At 38.7% G+C, this 26575-nt stretch overlaps 1 protein-coding gene across 1 annotated transcript in view; it reads right to left on the bottom strand.

Moving 5' to 3' along the window:
- The window catches only part of camk1db (calcium/calmodulin-dependent protein kinase 1Db), an 80742-nt gene that overhangs the window by 30661 nt on the left and 23506 nt on the right, over positions 1 to 26575 (bottom strand). The window contains exons 2-5 of the mRNA XM_057835651.1: positions 10512 to 10643; positions 3869 to 3943; positions 3318 to 3456; positions 650 to 776 (exon numbers count right to left, since the gene is read on the bottom strand). Coding sequence (XP_057691634.1) covers positions 650 to 776; positions 3318 to 3456; positions 3869 to 3943; positions 10512 to 10643 — 473 coding nt within the window. The remainder of the gene's footprint in view (positions 1 to 649; positions 777 to 3317; positions 3457 to 3868; positions 3944 to 10511; positions 10644 to 26575) is intronic.

A 26575-nucleotide genomic window follows, 5' to 3' on the forward strand; every position in this document is an offset into this window, starting at 1 on the left:
TTTCTTAATTTTCAAAATTTCTTTCGGAATTACGGTCAAAAGATCGATAGTGGTTTTATAATTTGGCAAAAACATACTCAAAATCACGGTCACACGTGAGAAAATGCACAACAGTCTGATGAAGCCAGGGTTGAAATACGTATTGCATGCATAAGGTTTTCCGGTGTTTATGTATATTGTACTGTATTAGAAGGATAAACATACTTCATCTGAGCCTTTTGCATTTGTATTCATTTTAACCGTAAAATTAAAAACAAATGCAATTAATCCGTTAATAATGGGGAACACATCCTTAGTTTGCAAACATTTTAGTTCACAAAGTCAGTCAGAAAATGGGTTAAATTCCTAAGCTGAGGTTCCACTGTATGACGGAAAATGTTTTAAAATATGCTCTTTTCATTGCATATTTTCAACTAATGCGGGCAGGTGTAGAAACGCAATAAATGTGGATTTGCAGGTTATTCATGTGCCAGTGACGGGTCTGGAAACGCAATAAATGTGGGTTTGCAGGTTATTCAGGTGCCAGTGATAGTGGTGATTAAAATTAACGTGCAGATACTGGCAGACTGGATTAGGGTTTATTGCTATCTTGCAAGCAATTTTGTTAGGTAAGCAAAGATAATGAGGTTTTCCCAAACTTAAAGCTCACCCACGTATCCCGGAGTTCCACAGGCAGTGGCCATCACATCGCCGGTCCCCTCCATCTTGGAGAGGCCAAAGTCACTGATCATGATTTTTGACTCATCGTGTGGACTGAAGTAGAGAAGGTTCTCTGGCTGAAAAATGGAACAAGATTGGGTCAATTGTAATATTGGCCAAATTTGAGCATTTTACCCTTTGAGCAGAATCAGCAGAATAAATTCCCAGAAATTGCAATTAGTTTTTAATGGGTCTATTAGTTTGGCGTTTTAACGCATTCTTGCCATTGACAAATGTCCTCATCCATCACAAATTTCAATAGGGAAGGTGAGAGAAGCTCTGGCCGGGCTCCACTGTGAATATGAAGCTTGGAAACAACTTCACTAACAAAGCAACACGAACAGATGCACAGCAATGCACCACTTTAGATATTAGATCAGCCCAGCCTTTTTAATCATGGCAGCACTTGATTACACACGGGAAGTCAGACAAGTTAAGGCATTTTACACTTGAACCCCAAATAATGTGTATGCGCAAGGCATGTGCCGGTATGATAACTTTAAGCCAAAATATCATGGTTTCACGGTATTGCAAACACAACTCTAAAATTTATTACTTGGAGATATGATTTTTAAAATAAATAAATGAATTTTTTTTTTTTTTATTTCATGAACAGGATTTTTTTTCCAAAAAAGTAAAAAAAAAAAAAAGTAAAAAAAAAAAAAGCCACAGCTCCACATTATTAACATTAGAACAAAAATTATTGAATTATTTTCCATAAAAAGCACGTGTGTATGACTCGTATCATGTTTACATTATACACACACACACACACTCTCTTTCTCAACACAGTTACCAGAGGAAAAAAAAAACACGTTTTACCACCGCTAGACACACTAAACACACTGGAGTTGACTTGCGTTGCTGGTGGGAAACGTTCATGACAGTGTTTACTAACCTTTAATTTTGTATAAACGCGTAATCATATTGGAGGTTTTGCCTCTTCGGCAGCCACCCTCCGCAAACATGCTTTACATGGCGGTTGGCCCTACTCCTCTCAGCATCGACCGTCTAACTTTTCTGTTGCCGAAGTCTTCCCATACCAGCAATTTCATTTTGTTCGATGGGGGAAAAAAGTTCAGGAGTTTCACCTATTCCAGCCATCGCGTAGCACAGCTGACTCACTGACACTGAGCAACAACCAGTGTGGGAGGGTTGAGCCTTGCAGCTGCAAGCAAGGGATTTCTCCTTGCAATTTTGGGACATAAAAGATCGCCAATAGGCAAGGCAAGGCAAATTTATTTATATAGCACAATTCAACACAAGGCAATTCAAAGTGCTTTACATCACATGAAGATCATAAAAATCACATTTAAATCAATACAACGTAAAAACCAAGACAATCAAAATAGGAAATAAAATTATACATTAAAATCGCATTTAATCACAAATAGAATAAAATACCTTACCAAATACCCAATACCTTAGGGACGGTTATGATGGAAAATTTGTGTGGTCTTGAAACCTTGACGTTTTCATACCATGGTATACCTCGAAACCAGTAATCGGCACATGTCAAGTATGCGCCAGTATTGACTATGCGTTCTAGTAGATAGCAGAAGTATATTTGTGTAATAAAGATTGCCCGTTAGAGATTTTAGATTTAAAACAAGGATAATGTTGTCATTAAGCCCGTATCGAAATCGCGAAAAAGTACTCTCATCATGTGAGACGATAGTTTTATGACACACTATCAAAGGCCAAAAGCATGTTTTGGGGAGAAGCATTGTTATATAGAATGTATTCATTTAGCTTCATATAGTGTTCAATGTTCAGATGATTTATTACAATAGGTTAAATGTTAGTAAAAATATTATTTAAATAAAACACTTTTCACATAAAAAAAATTGTGTATCCAATCATGGCTCGAGAATTTTTAAACGTACCGTATAAGCTTGGTATGTTTGTTTTCGGGGAAAAAAAAAAATTGCTAAATGAGGATTCTGGGGAAAATGCTACATTTAATAAAAAAAAAAACAGCTTTGTTCTACTGGCCATTACTAAAGAATTTCGTAAGTGTCTTTTCTTTCTGGTTAAAGAAGAGACTACTTTGTTCATTTGATAAGATTCGATGTATGTATAATCATAGAAACCAATATTTGTGGCACTTGAAAATGTGTCACGAACAAAAAAATGGCTGCCACCAAGGGGTTGGCTAAACAAAAAACAGCTGGCAGTGAATGATGTAATTCAGTTCTTTTCTCCTCCCTCCTCTATTCGTATAAGAATCAGGCCGATAATCAAATGTTTACTGTATATGCATGTGTGTGGTCAACACAATGCTGGGTTGATCCCCAGGCTCTGTGATTGGGTAACAAAACGAAACGATAACCAACTTGAGGAGGACTCTGAGAGAGCAGACCTTTGCCTCAGCAGCCAACTTCAAAGTAACGGCATATTTTTGACGCTTGACCAAATTACCCCAAAATTCAATCACTTCTTCCATTTCATAATACAAACATGTCATGCAAGTTTGATGATTCATTCATTCTTGAGTTATGTTGAACACAAACACACAGTGCAAACATATGAAACTGCATACATGATCTCTACATTCTGTAGGTTTCGTAATTACGAAGCGGGATGAATTGACTTAGGAGCCACAATGCTCATGGTACCTTTAGGTCTCTGTGCACGATACCCATGGAGTGGAGATAATTGACGGCATCCAAAACTTGTCGGATGAGTCGACTGGCATCCATCTCAGTGTAGAAGCCCTTCTCCACAATGCGGTCAAAGAGTTCACCGCCAGACACCCTGTCAGAAATATTGAAAGATTTGTAGGACATCAAGTAATGATAAATTTAATCAATCAACTAATCTGTCAATGATTGTTTATCAATTGATGACTCGTGTAGGAAAAAAACAGGACATTTTTAATTGGCAGCGCAGAAAATGCTAAGAGAGTAATAAATATTTGGGTCTGTACCACGTCAGATAACACGTAAAATGTTGATCATCGTTTCCGATTAATCGTGACACGTCCAAAAATCCCAGATAAAGGCAACCGAGTAAGCAGAATAGTCTACTCAGAGTAATTAAATAAATTTTCATGGAACAAATGTTGGATTTTAAGTTGTAAATATAGGTCAATACTTTATTACAAAATGAAAACATTCAAACCCAGACAGAAAGGTGGAGACAGGAGTAAGGAGGGTTGTATGCTCACAGCTGCATTATGAGGTACAGGTGGTTGGAGCTCTCGTAAATGTCCTCCAGAGCTACAATATTCTCATGCTTTATCCTGCGGAACAGATAATGAGATACAATTATCTACTTACTTTTGTTAATAACATGCTCTGGTAATTGGGAAGGAAATATTAGTTGCTCTCCGGAAAAAGAAAAGCGACGTCTTTAAAGCGTTTGTGTGCAGTAAACCTTTTGTGAATGAGGGGGATGGTTGGAACTTGGTAATCAATGAGTCACGAAGCAACAAGCCCAGACCAACAATGATGTGATTGAGGCGGGAGTCTCGAAAGGACTTCCTCATCAATTCCACAATTTAAAACGAGGACCCACTTTAATTAAAGGCTGTCAAGACGACCAGGAGACAGGGAGGAGTAGGAAAGACATGAGGAGGACAGGAACGGGAAAGGGTGGAGAGAATGATAAAAAGGCGGAAAAGCAGGAGGATGGCAACCGTAACCAGGCAACTAGACTCAACACTCGGAGAGTAGTGACTGATAAGTAAGCTCCAGGGAGGCCCGAAGGACGACGGAGTCACCCGGTGTCCATGTTTGCCTGCACGTAGGAGTAACATGAACACCCGCAACCAAAAGGAATAGCAAGTTGCGGTGCATTTGAAAATTGTAACTCAATATTCAGGCTCGTAACACTAAGCAAAAGGTAAACAAATACCAACCAAATGAGAGCTCATAAAACTCATGTGTTAAGGAACTCGTAAATCAAATTACCACTATATGTTGAATGTTATTCCATAGACTTCATAATTGTAAACCAGAAAAGCTGTTTAAGTATGGCGGCCGCCACATTGACTAACAGATTAGTACCGCACTTCGGCATATTTACGTAAAATAAATGCTAACTGTACTTTTTTTGTTGTTGTTGTTGCTTTTAACCAAGAATCGAGACTGTTTTACGTCCATGTCTATAAAGAATTCAGGGATTTAAGCATTTATTCACAAGAATTTTAACCAGAAAAGCTCTGTTTACATATGGCGGCTGCCACATTGACTAACAGACTAGCATCATGCTTCGACATATGTGCGTAAAATAAATACTAAATGCACGTTTTTTTGTTGTTTCTTTTAAACCAAGAATCGAGACAGTTTTGCGTCCATATCTATAAAGACTTCAGGGATTTAAGCATTTATTCACAAGAATTTCAATGTAAAAAGCTCTTTGTCTGTGATTCCACTCGGTCAGCTTTGACGGCCACGCCAACAATGCAGGCCCCCTCTTAATTGGCTGCGCGCCCCGTGTCCCATCAATATCATTATGAAGTCTATGGTTAATCTTTCAGAACATCAAGTCATTTTGCCACCTTAATATTTAAAATAGGTTAGCGCGACTGGGATGAAAGAATTTACAGTATTTCTGATTGTTCTTAAATTCTGCTGAGTAGAATAAGAAGACCTGAAGTTGTTAAAAGATGCATTCAATTTCTATCTTGATGATGTCCAAACACCAACAATTTCACACAGAATTCTAAAAAGTTAATGAATTGCTTACTAGTTCACCCGATTTAAAAAACTGGCATTGGTGCCAGTGTTGTGCTCAAAACCACATTATCTGAGACATTGGAGTCGAGAGTAGACCAAGTTTGAGACAAGAAAAGACCAGAAATTTTCTTTTTCACCAAGGATGTTTCCTTAAGAGGGGTTGACAATTAGGGGTGTGACAAAATATCGAAATGGTGATATATCGTGATACTTTGTATCCCAAAAGGTTATCGATATGCTCGTGTCAAGAATCGAGATATCGTTTTAAAAAGGTGTCAATTAAAATAATACATAAATAAATAAAAGGCTGCCATTGACCGTGCCCGACGCCCAATCCATTTAGTCTGGAAACGTTCGTTCATTCAACACCAGAGCATTCACAGTCATTCTGTCCGATATTCGGGGCATTTACAGGTCACTTGCTTTTCATTTTAGGGCATTTACAAGTCATTTCCTGTTGAGTTTGAGTCACTGCCTACTCATTTGGGTGATTCCCAGGTAATGTATCGAAAATCGTTGTATGGCTATATCGTCAGATCATCGTTATCGTGAGCTTTGTATCGCAAATCGTATCGTATCGTGAGGTACCAAGAGGTTCCCACTCCTATTGACAATATAAATGGCCTGGTGGCCCAGATATACTTTTAACACCGTCAGGGCCACCAGAATGCTCCAACTAGTAAAAATAATGCGTCGAGTTAAGAAAAAAAAAAACAAACATACATACACACACATATATATGTATATACTAGGGCTGTCAAAATTATCGCGTTAACGGGCGTTAATTAATTTTTTAAATTAATCACGTTAAAATATTTGACGCAATTAACGCACAAACACCCTTCTTAAAGAGATTACAATGACAGCACAGTGAAACGTGTACTTGTGTTTTTCGGAGTTTTGGCTCCCTCTGCTGGCGCTTGGGTGCGGCTGATTTTAAGGCTTCAGCAACCATGAGCATTGTGTAAGTAATTATTGACATCAACAATGGCAGGCTACTAGTTTATTTTTTGATTGAAAATTTTACAAATTTTATTCAAACGAAAACATGAAGAGGGGTTTTAATATAAAATTTCTATAACCTGTACTAACAGTTATCTTTTAAGAACTACAAGTCTTTCTATCCATGGATCGCTTTAACAGAATGTTAATAATGGTAATGCCATCTTGTTGATTTATTGTAATAATAAAGAAATACAGTACTTATGTACCGTATGTTGAATGGATATATCCATCTTGTGTCTTATCTTTCCATTCCATCAATAATTTACAGAAAATATGGCATATTTTATAGATGGTTTGAATTGCGATTAATTGCGATTAATTACAATTAATTAATTTTTAAGCTGTAATTAACTTGATTAAAATTTTTAATCGTTTGACACCCCTAATAAATATATATATATATATATATATATATATATATATATATATATATATATATATACATATATATTTCACAATAATTCTCAGTGGTTCCGTATTTTGATGACGTTACGCTATCCCAATCGAAGATAACCTTACAGTCTATGCAGCCAACCGTTGCTCTTCGTGGGGCATAAACACACCTCGCTTGCTCACTAGCACCCGTGTAAACATGCGCAACCTGATTACTGCAGCTGATTGATTGTCAGTATCTCAGTACCCAACTAACGTTATACTACAAAATCATGCTTCTGAAGTAGAGCCTAGTTCGGCCCGACACGGCCCGCTGGTATAGACCCTACTCACCTACGTCACAAAATGGGCGTGTCGCTGTTTCCGGCCGCCATATTGTACCTCTTTTTCAGACCTATTCTCATTGTTTTCAATTAGTCGAGCAAGTTATAGAGCAATTCATGGAAGCCCCGGTGTTATCTGACGCTGTAAACTCATTGGATCCGTTGCATAAAAGGCGTTACGTGGAAAAGCTTCCGTTTATCCATTCGCCAGATCCGTATTTGATGCCTAAATCGATGTTTTTCGACCCGCTGGCTTCGCCTGACATCTGATATCCTGATATTTACAACTATCTTGTCCACACAAAATCAGCCTATTCTCAGGAAAGTTTGAAAAACTTTAAGAGCTTGGAGGCTTATAAATGCTACGTTGCTGGTTGGGTGAAACACGTCCTCGTACACGAAAATTCGGCAGGAATCTTGTGCTCGGAAGGTGAGTTACGAAATTTTCAATTCAAAACCTTTTGTTCTTGCTAACATCCACTGTCAAGTCTAATGTATTTCATGTCATTTGTCAATGGAGCTAGGGCTTTTAATGTTTATATGGTTTAGCGATAGCACTCTGACTACATACATACGTGTATGTTGTCGGCGATTAGCCTAGCAATGATCTTAATTGTGGTTGTCAGCCCAAAACCCTCTAAATATATATTAAATGCATCTTACCAGATATAAAATGACTACTACATAATCTGCGGTAGTCGTTTGGAGCCCAGTTTTCTCGTCGAATTGCAGCAGTCAATGTCGGTCTCCTCTTCGGGTCTCTCGGAATACGGTAAAAATTCAAGTCTCTCCGTCTATCTTCTCTGTTTTTGCAACTGACCGCCACACACGACTTCACCGTTTTGATTATTAATGTTAACGAGCAGAAAAACACGCCATAATAGGAGGAATTTACGAAGCGCTAATGCATTAACATGACTAGTATCCGGACATCATGGCGCGGGGGCGTGGCTGTGACATCACGTGAGTAGGGTCTATTGAGGCCCGACCCGGCCCAAGCTCGACCACTTAACTAGATTTGCAGGCCCGAGCCCGAAAAACCCGATTATTATTTTTTTTTTTTTGAGTGACGCGGAAAAAACGCAGCAGCAGCAATTTATTTTCATTTCTTCGAGTTGGCAGAAAAAAACGCAAGTTTTCTTAATGTTTAAATAATCTACATATTTTTTTTAGAATTATCAAAGCATTCACACAACGAAATAACGCTGGGAAAGTTTGTTAAACATATTTCTGAGTGTGTGGGATATTGTTCTCACATGGACTCGCCTCTCTGACAAGGAAATGAAAATGAGGGCGGCGCCTCGGCCGTGCTCAAACGGTACAGCGGGAGGACAAGAATAAAAAGCGGCCGGCGCCACGGCGTTCGTGCACACGTACAAGCAGAAGCGCAATACAGAGAGCCTGCTCTCCATTTTTTTTTTTTTTTTTTTGAGTGACGCGGAAAAAACGCAGCAGCAGCAATTTATTTTCATTTCTTCGAGTTGGCAGAAAAAAACGCAAGTTTTCTTAATGTTTAAATAATCTACATATTTTTTTTAGAATTATCAAAGCATTCACACAACGAAATAACGCTGGGAAAGTTTGTTAAACATATTTCTGAGTGTGTGGGATATTGTTCTCACATGGACTCGCCTCTCTGACAAGGAAATGAAAATGAGGGCGGCGCCTCGGCCGTGCTCAAACGGTACAGCGGGAGAACAAGAATAAAAAGCGGCCGGCGCCACGGCGTTCGTGCACACGCACAAGCAGAAGCGCAATACAGAGCCTGCTCTCCATTTTTTTTTTTTTTTTTTTTGAGTGACGCGGAAAAAAACGCAGCAGCAGCAATTTATTTTCATTTCTTCGAGTTGGCAGAAAAAAACGCAAGTTTTCTTAATGTTTAAATAATCTACATATTTTTTTGAGAATTATCAAAGCATTCACACAACGAAATAACGCTGGGAAAGTTTGTTAAACATATTTCTGAGTGTGTGGGATATTGTTCTCACATGGACTCGCCTCTCTGACAAGGAAATGAAAATGAGGGCGGCGCCTCGGCCGTGCTCAAACGGTACAGCGGGAGGACAAGAATAAAAAGCGGCCGGCGCCACGGCGTTCGTGCACACGCACAAGCAGAAGCGCAATACAGAGAGCCTGCTCTCCATTTTTTTTTTTTTTTAAATAATTTATTAGTCCGGCATGGCGGCCCGACCCGAACTGACCCGAACGTGAATGCTTAAAATGTGGGCCCGACCCGACCCGACATCGGGTTCGGGCACAAAATCTAACCTCTATTCTGAAGCCCCCAGCACCTGGCCAAGCACTGGAGAAAAAGGACCACTCAAGAAAGAGAGTCACCGTAGGAGCTGAGGGAAAGCGAAATCCAATATGAAAAGAAAAGGGAGAGAACGTTAAACTTGGCTCGGCTACGATGAGAAAAAAAACTAGATTTACTGTGAGGTGTGCAGATCAATGCCCACATATGCAGACAAGTAAGTTAGAAAAAAAATTACGAGTATGAAACCTATGGTATGAACATAATGTGATAATTCATCCGCGTGACTACGGGGAAAATAATATCGTCATAACAACAGTCTAGCTTGAAAATCATTAGCCATAATTGCCTTAGTCATGTCTTTGACTTCTAAATTGTTGCCACGACAAACGAATTGGGGGAGACTTCCCGACGGTGGTAAGGAGAAGATAGAAAAGCTTCGCCCAGGCATAGGGGCTCTGCTGTGGGGACGCCTCGCCAGGGAACTCCCGTTGTTTATTTTGTATGTGTTTATTCCCCAAAAACATTCAAATATGTGTAAGTGATCAGTGGAGTCAATTTGGGTTTATTCAGGTTTCTGGTTGGGTTATTCATGTTCTGGGTCGGTGCACCGTATAAAGTTGAAAACGGGTAAATGCTGACACCACACGCCAGTTTGTTACCCGACAACGATACAAAAAAAGAGACGCTTTGGATACACTACCTGGGCATCAGAGTGCAACAATCAGACATCTGAGGAGGAGATGGAAGAAGAGCTGGCTATACTGGAATGATTATGGAATTGGAATAGCATTAGTTGCGCTAGATTCATGTTTTTGCACCGTATTGGTGCACTTTTCATGAAATCTACCTGAAAACAATACATGTTATTGAAGCAAATTATTCTTTTTCGTTATTATTCGGATCAAAAACTGACGCGTTAAGCTGGGCCAGTGGCTTTGATAGTACGGCTAGTGAACTTGACAGTAGTATGGCTAATTTCTCTTATTGTGTACCCTTTCTTAAAATTACATACTGCAAATGATTCTGAAGTGCTAGGTGGACTGAAAATCCCAAGTCACCCTGCAGGCCGATCCGATACCAAGACCCTCAAAATGTGGTATCCAGACCAAGACCGGTCTTAGGAGTTACAAGACTAGTTGGTGCACTACCTACTTCCTCAGTACGGCGATCTCATTCTCCAGACTTGTCTCCTTCCCTTTTAGAGCTTTTTTGGGGATGCACTTGATGGCGACCATCTTTCCAGTCACCTTCTCCCGAGCCATTACCACCTCAGAAAACGCACCTCTGCAGAAGAAAGACAAAAGAAGGAAAGAGACAACTTAGCATGCAGAAATGCAGTTGTAACTTGACTTGAGCTCCCAAAGTTTTTATCCATTGTTTGGTAGACTTGTGTTGTGAGCAAAAAATAAACTTACAGTGGGGAGAACAAGTATTTGATACACTGCCAATGGGAAAACCCATTGGCAGTGTATTAAATACTTGTTCACTTGTTCTCCCCACAGTATAAGTTTGTGGACTGCAACAAAACCTTCATTTGTTAATTCTGTATCAGTGCTATGGTACAATTGTTGCTCAATTATCGGTCTATCTGTATCTATTGTAATCGTGTCTTTAACGTTCAATATGCCACTTATATTTCTATTATACACTTAACTTTCGCTAAAGTTTACACTTGAAAAGCCTTTCAAAATAAATGTATTTTATCCACCCCCCCAAAAAAACTCAAAAACCAACCATAACAACCTGCAATTCACTCTAAAAAATATACATGAAAACGTTTGCGGTTATCAAGATTGGTTTAAAAAACAAAATACTGCATATTCTTTGTAAAAACATTTGTATTTGTCATAGTAGTATGGCTGTCACAATCGAATATACACTGTGTTCCAAATTATTATGAAAGTTTGTTTTAAGAGAATAAAAAAGAAAATGTTTTAGTTTTTCCCATTAAACTTATGAGTGGCTCTGTAGATCATTGACATCAATCTCAGACACACGTGATAATTGTCTCCACGGTGAGCCCATATAAAGGAAAACTGTGAAAAGTGTTGTTTCGCAATATCAAGAAATATGGAGGAGAAAAACAATCTCTCTACTGCTGAAAAGAGTAAGATACAGTACCTTGCTCAGGGTATGAAAACATTGCTTATTTCCCAAAAATTTAGGCATGACCATCAAGCTGTAGTTACATGTTAATATAGGACCCCTTGCTTAATATCACTTCAATATGCCTTGCATCCATTGAACTTTCATTTCTTTGCAGGATGTTATAATAGCGTCCCAGAGCTGCTGACTGGATGTGAACTGTCTCCCACTCTTGTAGTTTTTTTTCCCTTAGTACTCTTGTAGTTTTTTTTTTTTTCCTTAGTATTTTTTATTTAATCTGGATTATTTTTTCAAACTATCTAAATAAGCGGTATTACAATCTCTTATCTATTATAAGGGAATACAGCAATCAGTTGCTCCCAAACTTCCCTGTTCAAATGGATTGGACGTCTGTTGACGTTAATGGCAACTACAGTGCTGGCCAAAAGTATTGGCACCCCTGCAATTCTGTCAGATAATGCTCAATTTCTCCCAGAAAATGATTACAATTACAAATGCTTTGGTAATAATATCTTCATTTATTTTGCTTGCAATGAAAAAACACAAAAGAGAATAAAAAATAAAATAAATCAAGCTCATTTTACACATAACTCCAAAAATGGGCCAAAGAAAGCATTGGCACCCTTTGAAAAATCACGTGATGCTTCTCTAATTTGTGCAATTAACAGCACCTGTTACTTACCTGTGGCACATAACAGGTGGTGGCAATAGTTAAATAACGCTTGCAGTCAGTTAAAATGGATTAAAGTTGACAACCTGTGTCCTTGTGTGTACCACATTGAGCATGGAGAAAAGAAGATCAAAGAACTGCCTGAGGACTTGAGAAGCAAAATTGTGAGGAAGCATGGGCAATCTCAAGGCTACAAATCTCCAAAGACCTGAATGTTCCTTTGTCTACAGTGCGCAGTGTCATCAATAAGTGTTTAAGCCCATGGCACTGTGGCTAACCTCCCTAGATGTGGACGGAAAAGAAAAATTGATGAGAGATTTCAACGAAAGATTGTGCAGATGGTGGCTAGAGAACCTCTACAAACATCCAAACAAGTTCAAGCTGTCCTGCAGTCCAAGGGTACAACAGTGTCAACTCATACTATCCGTCGGCGTCTGAATGAAAAGGGACTCTATGGTAGGATACCCAGGAAGACCCTACTTCTGACCCAGAGACATAAAAAAGCCAGGTTGGAGTTTGCCAAAACTTACCAGAGAAAGCTAAAAACATTTTGGAAGAATGTTCTCTGGTCAGATGAGACAAAAGTAGAGCTTTTTGGAAATAGGCAACAACATAGAGTTTACAGGGGGGAAAAATGAGGCCTTCAAAGAAAAGAACACTGTCCCAACCGTCAAACATGGCGGAGGTTCTCTGATTTTTTGGGGTTGCTTTGCTTCCTCTGGCACTGGACTGCTTGACTATGTGCATGGCATTATGAAGACTGAAGACTCTCAACAAATTTTGCAGCTGAATTCCATAGAGCACCTGTAGAGAGATCTGAAAATGGCAGTTTGGAGAAGGCACCCTTCAAATCTCAGACCTGGAGCAGTTGGCCAAAGAAGAATGCTCTAAAATTCCAGCAGAGCATTGTGAGAAACCCATTGATGGATACCGGAAGCGATTGTTGGCAGTTATTTGTCTCAGGGTTGTGCAACCAAGTATTTGACTGAGGGTGCCTATACTTTTGCCTGGCCCATTTTTGGAGTTTTGTGTAAAATGATAATGATTTTTTTTTTTTCATTCTCTTTTGTGTTTTTTCATTGCAAGCAAAATAAATGAAGATATTACTACCAAAGCATTTGTAATTGCAATAATTTTCTGGGAGAAACTGAGCATTATCTGACAGAATTGCAGGGATGCCAATACTTTTGGCAAGCACTGTAACTAGTTGACCTAAATATCAAATAATTTAATAAATATGTTAATTTCGACACCTCTACTAGGTAGTAGTAATTGTGTTGTGATTGTGAGAAAAGAAACCCTGATCAACTTGATGAATAAACATTGATCACGCTGAGTTTCATACTTCTTGATTTCTGTGTTTTTTTTTTTGCATATTTATCACACCAAAAGGTTTCAGTCCATCAAACCAGTTTTAATACCACACAGAGACAACACGAGCCAATATAAAAATGCAGTTTCTAAATGAAGATTTCATTTACCAAATGGGGAAAGAAATTATAAACCTATCGGGCTCCATGTAAAAAGAAATAGCATTTTGAATTTTCTTGGGCTGTCTCTTGTGTGGTATTAAATTAGTTTCATAAACTGAAATCTAGGGCTACAGCTATCGATTAATTTAGTAGTCGATTAATTGATGAACTAGTTAGTTCGAATAATCGATTAATCCCGATAAGGAACATAAAAAATTAAAATACCTGGGCTGTGCCTCTAACGGTATGAAAAAAAAAAAAAAAAAAATTTATCTATGTACAACAAAAGAACAGTTGGCTAACTTAAATAGCAAAAGTCCGCTATCTTAAATGCTATAAAATGCTAATTCTTTTTTACAACGCTCTTAACAAATGGATCAGATACACTCCCACAAAATATGGCTAAATATACCAATTACCTAAATTACGAATGCATTAAAAAAAATTAGCTAAAAAAAAAACTTAGCTTATGTTGGTCTTAACAGGTAGCCGATGGATTCAGCCATGTGAAATTAGGTAGACTAGAGGGCCGTGTATCCACCCAAATCGATAAAACTAAATGCAAACACTTCCAAAACAAACAAACAAACAAAAAACATGAGAACGCCACTTGAAATTAACGAATACTCGAAGCAGCAAAATTTTATTCGAATCTTTTTTTTTTTCTACTTGAATACTCGAGTTCATCGATTAATCGTTGAAGCACCACTGAAATCTGAAAACCCTCAAATCAAGAAGAGGGCAAATACTTTTTCACTGCACTTTTCTGTACATCTATGAATAAACAATTACAAATGGCTCAATCGTTTTTTAATATAGTTTTTGTTGTTTTATAGTTTATGGCGTCAATAAGTTTATTACAGACTCACAGAACAAATTAAATTTCTCTATCCCTCTTGTTTTGTGTCAGTCAAGGTCTGTATTTACAGACATCCTTAAGCAACACTCAGACCAAAGTACGAGATCATCAAGAGCATTTGTGAATATTTACAGAGAACTAAGATGTGAGAAGTCGGACATTCTGCTGTGTCATTTAAGACAGGGCAAACACTTTTAACAAAACACAGAAAAAAAAAAAAAAAGAAAAACAATCATATGTGTGTTGTCCTTTCCAATATCTATGTTATCGACCAAATGTTGTCGGAAAGTAAGGTAATATTTGCTGAACCAATTGCCTTGGGTTGCTATGATACCACATTCAAGGCCTGTTTCCATACATTTTGCTGAGCGGGCTTTTCTTGCAGCCTCTTGCTTCCATCTCGCCCCCGCGTTTGAAGAAGGATTGATGACGGCTGAGTCCTTGTGCCGCACATTTACTCTCTGGACGTGACAGAATGACCGGCTTCGGGAAAAAGACATTTCAGCTCAATCAAAATCTAGCCCTGCAGCAGAGAGATTTGTTATGATCTCTCTGGCAGCTGCTTGCCAACTCGTTCATGAATTCTTGATGAACGGAAAACGTAACGTTCCTTTCAGAACAGAACATGTTTTCCTTCAAGTGTTCCAGAGATTTTATTATGGTCAGATGAAATTGAGGTACAGATTTTTGGCTAACGGTATGTTGAACAAAACGAACACCATACATACAGTATAGCATGGTGGTGGCAGCATCAAGCTTTGGGGCCCAAGGATTATATTTGCCTGGCACGGCCAGACTGTTCTCCCTGTGTTTTTCAAACACTGAGAGTATAGTCTGGGACCCAGCCCATTAACGGCCTCTCGAGCAAGTACAAAATCAATCGACAAATCAGATTCGTTTATTTGCGTGACGTGTTCCCAAAGAGCAACGTCACTCTTCCGCGTCGGAAGTCGTCTCCACAACAAAACAGATGGCGAACAGGAGAGCCGAGAATATGTTCTAATCCACGGTAAAATCAGTTTTAAATTACCAAAAACACATCGACACAAGTCATTGACAACAGTCTGTCTCGCGCTAGCCATGTTGAATAAACTCCGCTCTCCTCGTATGTTTACTTCCGTGCGCAAGTCCCTCGTCCCACCCGTCGCTGATTGGTCCACTCCGCTCTCTGTTTGCTGTGGCTTGCTCCGCCCTGGAAATTTTATCCGCTTAATGGTGGCCAGACTCAATAGCTGGAACAGTGGTGAGTCTGGAGTACCAGGCTAGGTTTATATTATACCTAGCTGAAAGTCTGCCAACATGCATGTGAAAATGTTGATTTTGTCCACAAGGGATCACTATCCTGGCGTTCTAACCCAAGAGAACAAACATCAATGTCCAATTACTAAAGAAAATACAGTACAAAGGACCCAAACATATTCATAAGTCGGGTCCTGCAGATTATTCTATTCATGTATACAATATAGATGTTCTTAAATCAACATGGAAAAATTTTCCAATGATTCATCTGGCTCATCCTTTGCTCATATAATCCTATTAAATTAAACACTGAAATCCTACATTAAATTGAATCTGAGTGGTGTTGATTTATTTGAAAGGTTCCGCTTTGAATTTGTGACGGTGCCATTCACTTGATATAGTGGATTTAGTCAACTAAAAAGAGTACAGTCAAAATCCCCATATCGTGATTAGGAGCAGGGAATGATTAATTCCGAACTTAGTCGCAGCATTCGGGATCATTCACGTATCTTAGTACTAGGCATGTGCCAGTGTGAGATTCTGACGGTATGATAACATTAAGCCAAAATATCACGGTAAAGCAATTACAGTTCTAAAATGTGTTACTTTGAGATATCTGGGTTTGAAAAAATACCGCTAATACTTTTTTCCCATTGAACAGGGTTTTTATTTTTCAAAACATATTAGCAAATTGGAACAAAATTATAATGTTAAGTCACAATAAATGTTAAAAAATACAAAAATAACTGAAATAAAATTAAAATAATTGCAGACCTTTAGGTGAGCCTAAACCCACAGCCTCAGCTCAACATTATTACCAAAAGAACAAAATAATTGAATTATTTTCCATCAAAAGCACCTGTGTATGACTCGTATAATATTTACATTATACACACTCTTTCTTAACACAAGAGAAAAGCCAAAAAAAGCACACCACGTTTTACCACCGCTTGACACACTAAAAACACTGGGGTTAGCTCTCATAGGTAGTGGGGAAACGTTAATGACAGTGTTTACTAACCTTTAATTTTGTATAAATGTGAAATCATATTGGAGGTACTGCCTCCTCGCCAGCCACCCTCCGCAAACATGTTTTACAAGTCGGTTGGCCCTCCTCCTCTAAGCCGCGGCCGTCTGTAACTTTTCTGTAGCCGATGTATTCCCATACTAGCAATTTCTTTTTCTTCGATGGAGTTTCACCTCCTCCAGCCATTGTTTAGCACAGCTGACTCATTGACACTGAGCAACAACCGGTGGGGGAGGATTGAGCCTTGCAGCTGCAAGCGAAGGATTTCTCCCTGCATTTTGGGACATTAAAAACAGCTAATATTGTAGGGACGGTATCACGGGTTTTTGTGGCTTTGAAACCGTGACGTTTTCTTACCACGGTATACCTTGAAACCTGTAATCAGCACATGTCTACCTAGTCCCTATTCATTATATATTGGTAGTTCAAAATACGAAATTAATTCCTTCCGGGGTGGCTTTCATATCATGATTTTTCCGTATAATGAATCGCACTATACATGTAAATCACCAAATTTGTTCCAAGCTGTAGAAAAAAAACCACCACATTAAATTTGATGTCATGCTCTCTGTTTGCCTGTCTTTATTTGTAACGCTTTGTCACCCCCTTGTGGCGCTTAAGTATAAGTTTGTTCGGCTCATATCACATGAGTACTCGCGCGAGCTCATAGCAAACACGAAGTGTTAAAAGATTAGCTAAATTCAGGAGCCGCTGTTTGCCATTTCATCTCGCTGTTTGTGCCTTGATAAAGCATCACTTGTATGATATATTCTTTTGTTCATATAGAGCATTGTGTAGTACATTTTAGTGTATATATTTTGTTTGTTTACATTTATAGTCAAATGTAGTGCGGTGTAATGAGTTAGATCTCCATTTCCGAGCGTGCAATGGGATTACCTACATACCACATACAAGCAAGTGTATTCCTATACTGCACGACCGGTAGAGTGAAAACAAAACTGTTCCTTAAACGTCTGAGCATGATTTTTACGCCTCGTCTGCTTATAAGAATAATAACAACAACACAAAAATAGAAACACATAAGTTACTGTACATCATTCCATTGCTGCGAGCCATAATAATTCATAACAGTACTGAATATTATCTTTCATATGATGGATAATTTTTCCTAATATGAATCGAAAAAGCTTTGATAAACTTTTCGAAAAGTGAATTTTCCGTGTACCGAAACATACGAACAACTCGACATACAATCCTTTAGACATCCAACGTAAAATTTGTCAATTTTCTTGACATATGACATGCTCGAAATATGACGACTGACAAAAGCGTCGCAATTTCATTGTTTTCCCGCAAGATGGCAGCACGGCGGATTTTCTTGTGAGAGAAATCCCAAGAACGTTAGTGCAAGTGGTGAAAAAAGGAAAAAGGTGACGCTTAACATTGAAATTAAGATGGAAATAATAGAAAAATATGAGCGTGGTGTGCGCAACAGTGAACTAGTTCAGAATATGTCTACAATCTCGACAGTCTTCCTCCGACCTCCGTTCGCCAATCTTTATAAAGTTAATGTGACAATCATGTAACATCCGCAAGGAAGTCGCCAGCTTCGTCAGGTTTTTAATTGTTTATTTCAGAATTTTGTGCAACGCAACACGGCTACTGTCCGCCGTAGCCGACGCCAACAACAACAGAGCATGAAAAGAGAAAGTAAAAGCTTCCCACTCCAACGCACCTCTCTCACTTTCTCGTCAGTCACACTGTGCGTTCAGGAACAGAATGCAAAACACAACCACCACATTAGAACCCGATTCAGTGCATTATTATTATTATTACAATTTGTATTTATAATGAATTTGTTTTGCTATGTCTAATTAATGTTCGTAATTGTACCTGCAGTAATTATGAAGGGTTTAGGATTGGGTTTTGGGCTGTTGAACAAAATCATCGAATTATAATGTATTCTTATGGGAAAATCCCACTCGACATACGACTATTTCGACTTACAAGCCAGATCCTGGAACAAATTAAATTCGTAGGTAGAGGTACTACTGTATTCTTTTTTTTATATAGTCTATTCCTATCAGTCTATATTTTGTAGGGATTTGGTAAGACAACACACATGGAAACGTCACCAGCACCACAGCACGTCTAGTGTGACATGGAAAAACCCACTGAGTGAATCACCATCTTTTGAAAAAGCGTAGTGACTAACATGAGAAGGTCCATTATGTTCTCAGTGTAATCAGTCCCTCCCTGCCGGCTCTTAACTGGCCGTGCCAAATCCCAGCGTGGCCAACAAATCCACGTTAATCCCCCACTCCACACACCCACTTGTGGGCTGGGGGTAGTCGCATGTAGACAACATGGGAGATGCACTCTGACTCTTTCACTGAACCTGACACACACTCAGCTTCTCACTCACTTTCAAACAAACAGTCAGACCAAGTCTCCCACAATTAAATCGACAACTAATAGACAATCAAATTAATCAAAAACTATTTCGATAAGTGATGAATCATAGACATTATTTTTGAGCCTCTTAACAGTAAATAGTCTCTCTTCTATTTCATTTGTATGTCTTTTTTAATTTTAACATTTTAAAATACTTTAAAACAGTTAATGTTCTCATATGTATGATTATTGAATTGCATTTTTAATTTAAAATCAAATACATTCATATTTATTTCATCGCAAAAATAAATGGTGAATAATCAACTATGAAAATAATCATTTGTGGCAGCCCTATTCACATACACAAATTTCAAAACCAATTACAATTTCAATATTGTCAATGCATTCTTCCACTGAGGTGAAATGAATGCTTCTCTTTTGGTTTCCTTTTATAACAACTCTCTTAATAACCACGTGAAGCCACCGTTTTGTTTCTCTCACTTTCGAAGCAGTCATTAGCCAGGCTTCATGTCCTTAAAAAATAATGCAGTCAACGACAGAGAAATAGTGTCGTGATTTTGCATATTCTATTGCATTGTTGGTTTTTGCCATTTCTTTTTCTTTTTTTTTTTTACCTCAGCTGCTTTAACATGGAGAATAGGAATCTTGAGTGCCCTTATGGTCTGAACAGTTTGAATGTACCACATGGGAGTTTGATATACTCCCACTGTGGATGTTCATTGTGTTTTATTTATTAGGAGAAAGTAGCATGCCCGGGTAGGAAAGAGAGAGGAAGGCGGAAGCAGGAAAACGCCGAGAGGCAGCCCTGGTCCAGCACAGGAGCGAAGCTCCACCCCAACAACCGTCAGCCCAGGCGAGGCCCCGCCCTGGGAGTCCCGCCATATAGAAAAGTGTGGGACCTACCTAACGCCCTATTATTGTGGCTGCCAGGTCCCCAACTGGCAGCCACTTCCCAGCACCGTGAGGGGATTATATAGGGAGGATAGTGCAGTGTATGCATTTTTATCATTTCAAAGACGAGAACAGTAGTGTTAAGAGATGGCTTTGTATGGGTAGGTAGCTGGTAAAGGCCCAGGTTAAAAAAGAAGACGAGATGCCAATGATGCACTGTGATGCAACGGATCTGACTTCATGTAAAACTATAGCTACGTAGACAACCTGTTAATGTGTATATCCTTTACTTAAATGGTATAGATCTTTTGAGCAAAAACTGTACAAACAAACATATTAGGGAATCTTTTTATAGAAATAGAAAAATTGTCCCTCGTGGGAAATTCTTCTGGAATGCGCAGTTTGATTGTATTAAATGGAGAGAGGCATGGCTTGTCCCTTTTAAACTTTTTGTTTCTAACAAAGTAAGGGAATTACATTTGAAGATTTTGCATAAAATATACCCAACTAATGTGTACTTGTCCCGTTTTAAGGATGTTGACAACAAATGCACATTTTGTAAGACTGAGACTGAAAGTATACCTCATTTGTTTTATGGTTGCCCCATTAGTGCAAAGTTTTGGACGGATCTTCAAAACTATATTTTATTGCATACTAGACAAAAGGTTGGATTGAAAGGAAAAACAATTATTACTGTATTTGAATCCAAAAATAGAAATATATACACAACATTGAATCTTTATATATTGTTGGGGAAATATCATATTCATAAATCTAAATTTCAAAACGTAAATCCAAATTTTAAATTATTTTTGGTTGAAATTTAATCGTATTTCACATCACTTAATATGATACAGAATACAAAATGCAAGTCTGTGCTAGAATCTTATGCGAAATTGTTTGGTATATAACTTTTTTTTAATGTATAAATTATTTTTGTGTGTCTGACTATGTGAGAGGAAACATTGTTGATAAGGATTTTTTTTCTAAGTGAACTGGTTTTTCTGAATTACTGTTGTTTGATATGTATACCTGTATGTATGTCTGTACGTATGGTTATTGTTCAATTAAAAAAAAAAGGGGGGGGGGGTATCCTGTATATAGCTACGTAGACAAAGAAATGAGCAAGTGAGTTGAGTGAGTACTTTGAACACAGCTGCACATCATCACAGGGTAGCTGTCACCACAAGGAGCATCTTTTCAGTTCACCGCGTGCAGGAACCTCGCACAGCTACATTAGCAGCACCGGGACACCCGAGACCACAGGAAGTCACTAAGAAAGCTGCAGCACAAATCGCTATTCTCTCTTCTCACCTCACTGAATAATAGCATCACTTCCTGCTGATGATAAAATGAAACTGTGACCTCGCATGGATCTCAAATATCAACCTTTGCAAGACATTCTTTAGTTTAATTTGATTTCAATTCATGTAAATATAGGTGTACACATATGCAGAAGGTACCCATTTTTTTAAAAGAATCGAGCACTGCTCTCCATATGATGTTAACTAATGCTACAGCTGTAATTTGACTTTATGCCTCTTTTGAGCTGCAGACGACGTGTTCTGTTCAGACCACTTTGTTGGCGGAAGAAGTGACATCCTAAATGAATGATGACAAGAATGCAAGTTTCAAATGTTAAGAATTTATTGCGCATTTTATTCATCTTTATATTGAATGATAGTAAACCATATCTTTTGTTCCACTTTCACAACTGCCAACTCACAGCTGGTTGCAGTCGCTATTTGATTACAGTGTTATAAATACATAACGTTACATAACGGCGTTATTTTTTCAGTAACGGGGTAATCTAATTATTTTTTCCGCCGTTACAACACCGTTACCGTTACTGATGGTCAAAAGCGGTGCGTTACTCTGAATAAATTGAAGAAACTACCAGCCGTAGCAAGTCTACTCTGCTCCGTTTATTTGTCATCCAAGACTTGGGGTGCGTTCAGGTTCGAGAATAGCGCACGTGTTTTGTTTTGTGCTTTTTCTTAGCAAAGATATACCACACAGGACGTGCTGGCACTCTGTTTCTTTAATTGCACATATAACTTCAACATTAACACAAACGTACGGCTCTCAGCAGGTCGTGTCTCTAACTCACTCCCGCATCATGTGTGCAAAACAATAACGTACTTTTTATGACTCCAGGCTGTTTGTCCCTGCTCAGTCAATTGGACAATGCTTTCCAAAGCTTGCTAACGTTTCTGTGTTTGCTACACCTTAATGCTAGCCTTGCTCCCATCCCCCACTGTCAGCCACCAAGAATGCTGCTTCCATCTTGAGGACAGCAGACGCTTTGAGGGTGACGGGAGGAGTAGGGGGACGAGGCTACCTGAATGCACCCCCTGGATAGATGCGATGGAAGTCATTGTGATAGGCTGAGGGTTAGAGTCATGTGTCATGGTAAGCCAATCAGAGCCGGTGTTTTCACACACAAACCGGAACAGCGCGTGCGGCAAACACACACACGCAAAACAGATGCAGAGGGATATGATGGCAGAGCATTCAGGGGAATATTTGTCCTTTACGAGGTGGAGATATAAACACTATTTCAAGTTAAAATACTTGAAGTACAGTAGGCTATGTCTACTTGACCAGTTGTCTCAGGTTGTGAGAGATTTAATTTATTAAACTCACTTTATATTGTGTACTGCCGATTGTTATTCTATTATATTGTTTACTGTTTATTTTTGTTGCACTTCAAGTGTAGGATAAATCTGTTGCTGGTGAGGTGCAATAAATATTACAAGGTTCTATAACACAACTACCTGTCTGTTCTTCTCTATTCAACTGACTCGAATACTGCTCAGAAAATTTCAAATTCTTTGACATACAACAACTTCTTTTTAAAGTTACGGAAATAGTTACTTTCCCTGGTAACTAGTTACTTTTACTATAGTTGAATTCAGTTACTAACTCAGTTACTTTTTGGAAGAAGTAGTGAGTAACTATAATTACTTTTTTAAAGTAATGTGCTCAACACTGATTTGAAAGTATACTCTTTTGAAGTGTTCACAAATGGGATAGTTGGCTTCCTCTAGCCTGTGTATTCGAAAAATTTCCACACACCCAATTAAGTCTTTTTAGGTAAGGGAAAAAGGTTGCATTGAGACTTCAGCCTCCGGTTCCCATGTGTTCTCGGCACTTGTGCAATGCTAACACTTTGAAAAGGGAAAAGGCTGGCTGCAAGTTTGGCTGTCGCGGACACCTGCGACTGTGGAGCAGGGATGGGCTTATCGGTATGGGAAAATTGAGCGGTTTTACCAACCGTGACTTTTAAAAACCGTAGTAAATATTCTAACCATGAACCGGCACAGTTAAACCTATAATTAGCCCTATGATTGGCTGATTGCAAACTAAACAGTCTCTTTGAGGTTAACTCATTGGCTACTACCGGCGGCGATAGAAATCCGTTTTGACTGGGAGGGCTTGTGGTGATTAGAGCCGTCCCGACTAGTCGACGTCATCGATGACCTTTGGCTCTCAAAGGCCAAAATAGTGCTAAATTTGTGAAATTAAAACATGGCGGAAAACACAGACAAGGCCGAAATGGCAGTTTCTGCTCTTGCAGCCCTCTTTAAAATAGACTGCTGTATTTTAAGCCAAAAGAACTGTTGTGTTTGATAGAACGATATGTCTATATGCTGCCATAGCAGATTCATGGCACATTAAGCCCCCGAAGTATTTTTAATTTGTCCGTTTTACCGTGGAGGCCCCCGTTTAAAGATGTCGTGCAACCGCTTTTCTTTCAACCCAGCCATTAAAAGAAGGTAAGTAATTATATTTATTATTCGAAATGTCTGTCATTTTTAGCTTAGAATCATTAATTGATGTCTAATATTTCGTTAAAAAAAAAAGAAGAAAAAAAAACCACTAATTATTCCCTCGCATATTTTAAACTTTTAAACAAATTACGTCACAATGAAAAAAATTGTGTCTGTAAATAGTCACGGATATCTACCTACCTACTATCGCTTAATTGAATTTTTTTTTTTTTTTTTTTTTTTTGCTACGGTCACATTTTACCCCTTATTTGAGATGATAATCGATCCAAATAAAGAAAAATTGAATTAAAAAACTTTAAAGGGTAATTATATGAAAAAGAAAATCTCGACCACTCCTTGATGTCCGCGATTTCTGCATCGTGACCCTTGTTATATTACCATATGTCAACCATAAAATGCCCCAAAAATCCGGCTGTGGCCATTTACAGCTGTGTCTTGACACTTGGTGATACACGCCACATGGAGTTTTTGCATCAAAACAAGGTAAGTACGTGATAATATCTCGTTAAAAATATTGGCCTCTTTAATTATGCTCTTTCATGCTCTCACCTCCAGTGAGGGTTTCGCTGTTTTTTTTTTTTTTTTAAATGCCCTCCTGTTCAAAATTCTTCTTCCCCCACAAAATTGAGATTTTAAGCTTTCCAATGATGTATCACACGTGCATTTTGGACAATTTTGAAATGGAGGTCTCTTCAAGTAACCTGAGTGTTTTCCGCCACATGTATTTTACTAGCCCAACAGTAAGTAAATATGCAATTCAATTTTTTAAACCCTCAAAGGCCAAACAGTGCAATTTTCAGGAAATTATAATAATTGGCCACATCATCCTGTCTCTCTATCAGCCTCACTCTCTGTGCACAAGCAACAACACACAATTAGCTACTTAGCTTAGCTTACTTTGCTTACTTCTACAGCACTTTTGAATAGGCTTGCCACCTGTTTTTTGAAATAAGGGATCATTCCGAATTGGGAATTAAAAGTTCCATTCCATATTGAACCAATTCGGAACATATATAGATACATTTCTATGCATTTTAGGAGTTTTGGGAATGTCCTTTTTTTATTTTTGGTGCTTTTACGGCTTTGGCCGTGAGGGGAGCGTCCCTTATTTCTATTTCTGGAAGGTGGCAACCCTGCTTTTGAAACAGGTCACAAATTACTGCGGCATTTCTTTCAGTAAAAGACGATAAAGTAAAGTAGACGAAGTGAGCTGACCTTTTTCTTGGTAGCAATTGCTGCTGTTGTAGCCTCAAACTCTTTGTGTTCGTTCACGATTCGTCTTCAAATGTTTTATCAGGTTCGAGGTAATCGAAACTTTCAGGCCGCAAATCTTGCATGCAGTTATTGTGCTCGACGGAGATTATAAACTGAAATATGTCCAGAGTCCAGACCGCCGACATTTTTGTCTCGTAGTTTGTTTTTCCTACATATGAAAAAGCTGCCCCGGATTGGTTAAGAGCAGCTATTGGCCCGCTGTCATTGGTCTGAAGCAGGCCAATAACGATAGCGGTTTGGCATGCAAAGTGATCATGTGTCACCACACAACAGAGAGTGTAGGGAGCATCAGGAGAAAAAAAGACTGAGGTCAAGTGTTATAATACTGGACCGGTAAAAGGTATTGGTGCCCTCTTGTTGGTACTCGCTAGTACCGACACCACCATTTCGGGCCGGATCGGCACCCCCTGCGGATATTGGTATCGGTATCTGTGCATCTTTAGCCCGAATGCATCAGCTAGCCCCCTAACACCAGATAACATCTGTTCTGAAAATGGAACATGCGTAATGGCACAATGTGATTTAAGACTTCTGATAATCATGAATTTATTTTAACTTAAAATATGGAACACATGTTCCAGTGTACGAAAACTTCAATATTGTTTAAAAATAAAATGGTTTACAGTATGTTCAATTTTTTTCCCCAACACCAGTTTTACAAAATTCTAGATTGTCTTGACTCAACGCCACCATGCTGTCAGAATCTAATACTGTCAATGCCTACTCATGCACCAAATTTCGTCTCGAGACACAAAGGAGCAGATGTGGACCCAAAGTAACTAATCGCTGCTACTGGTGCCGCAATGCTTGTGACCCGGACGATGGGATCGCATCTGCATGCTGACTCACTTGGACGCATAACAGCAATGCTCCAATTTCGACTCCCTCGCTTCCTGAGTAACACACCACAGTGTTCACTGCTCTTCAATGACAGTGTTCGCATTAGAGTGTTGCGTGATTGATGCGAGAATACATAAGTCACATTGTATGAGCGTGTTTAATCTATGTATAAACAAGACGTTTAGAGAGTGGTTGTGTTCTTTTTGTGTGAGCACTTGTCAATGTGTGTGAGTGTATCTCACTGAGTCAATGTGTGAGGGAGAGAGTGCACGTGAGTGAGGCTGTGTGAGTGTGTATGTCCCAATACATGATTGTGTGTTTGTTAACAAGCGTGAGAGTGCTCAAGAGCGTTCTCAGAGTTTAAGATTTAAAAAAAAATAAAAAATTCCCCAAGTCTATTATGCGAGTTTGTGGGTTTATTGGCGAGTGTGAATGAAAGAGTGTAAGTTGAAGCCATTTATAAACTTGTCCGAGTTTGGCTGACTTCAGCAGCTTTACACGTCATGAATGCAATGAGATGGCTTATCTCCTGTATCCCTGAGATGAACTGAGAATTGGGAAGGGACTTGCATAATTTAATAAGTCGGGGTGTGAATCACCAATTTTATGACTATCCCTATACGATACAATTAGGGCTGTCAAACGATTAAAATTTTTAATCGAGTTA

This window comes from Corythoichthys intestinalis, chromosome 5, assembly GCF_030265065.1.
Source record: "Corythoichthys intestinalis isolate RoL2023-P3 chromosome 5, ASM3026506v1, whole genome shotgun sequence".
In the NCBI taxonomy this organism is placed as follows: domain Eukaryota; kingdom Metazoa; phylum Chordata; class Actinopteri; order Syngnathiformes; family Syngnathidae; genus Corythoichthys; species Corythoichthys intestinalis.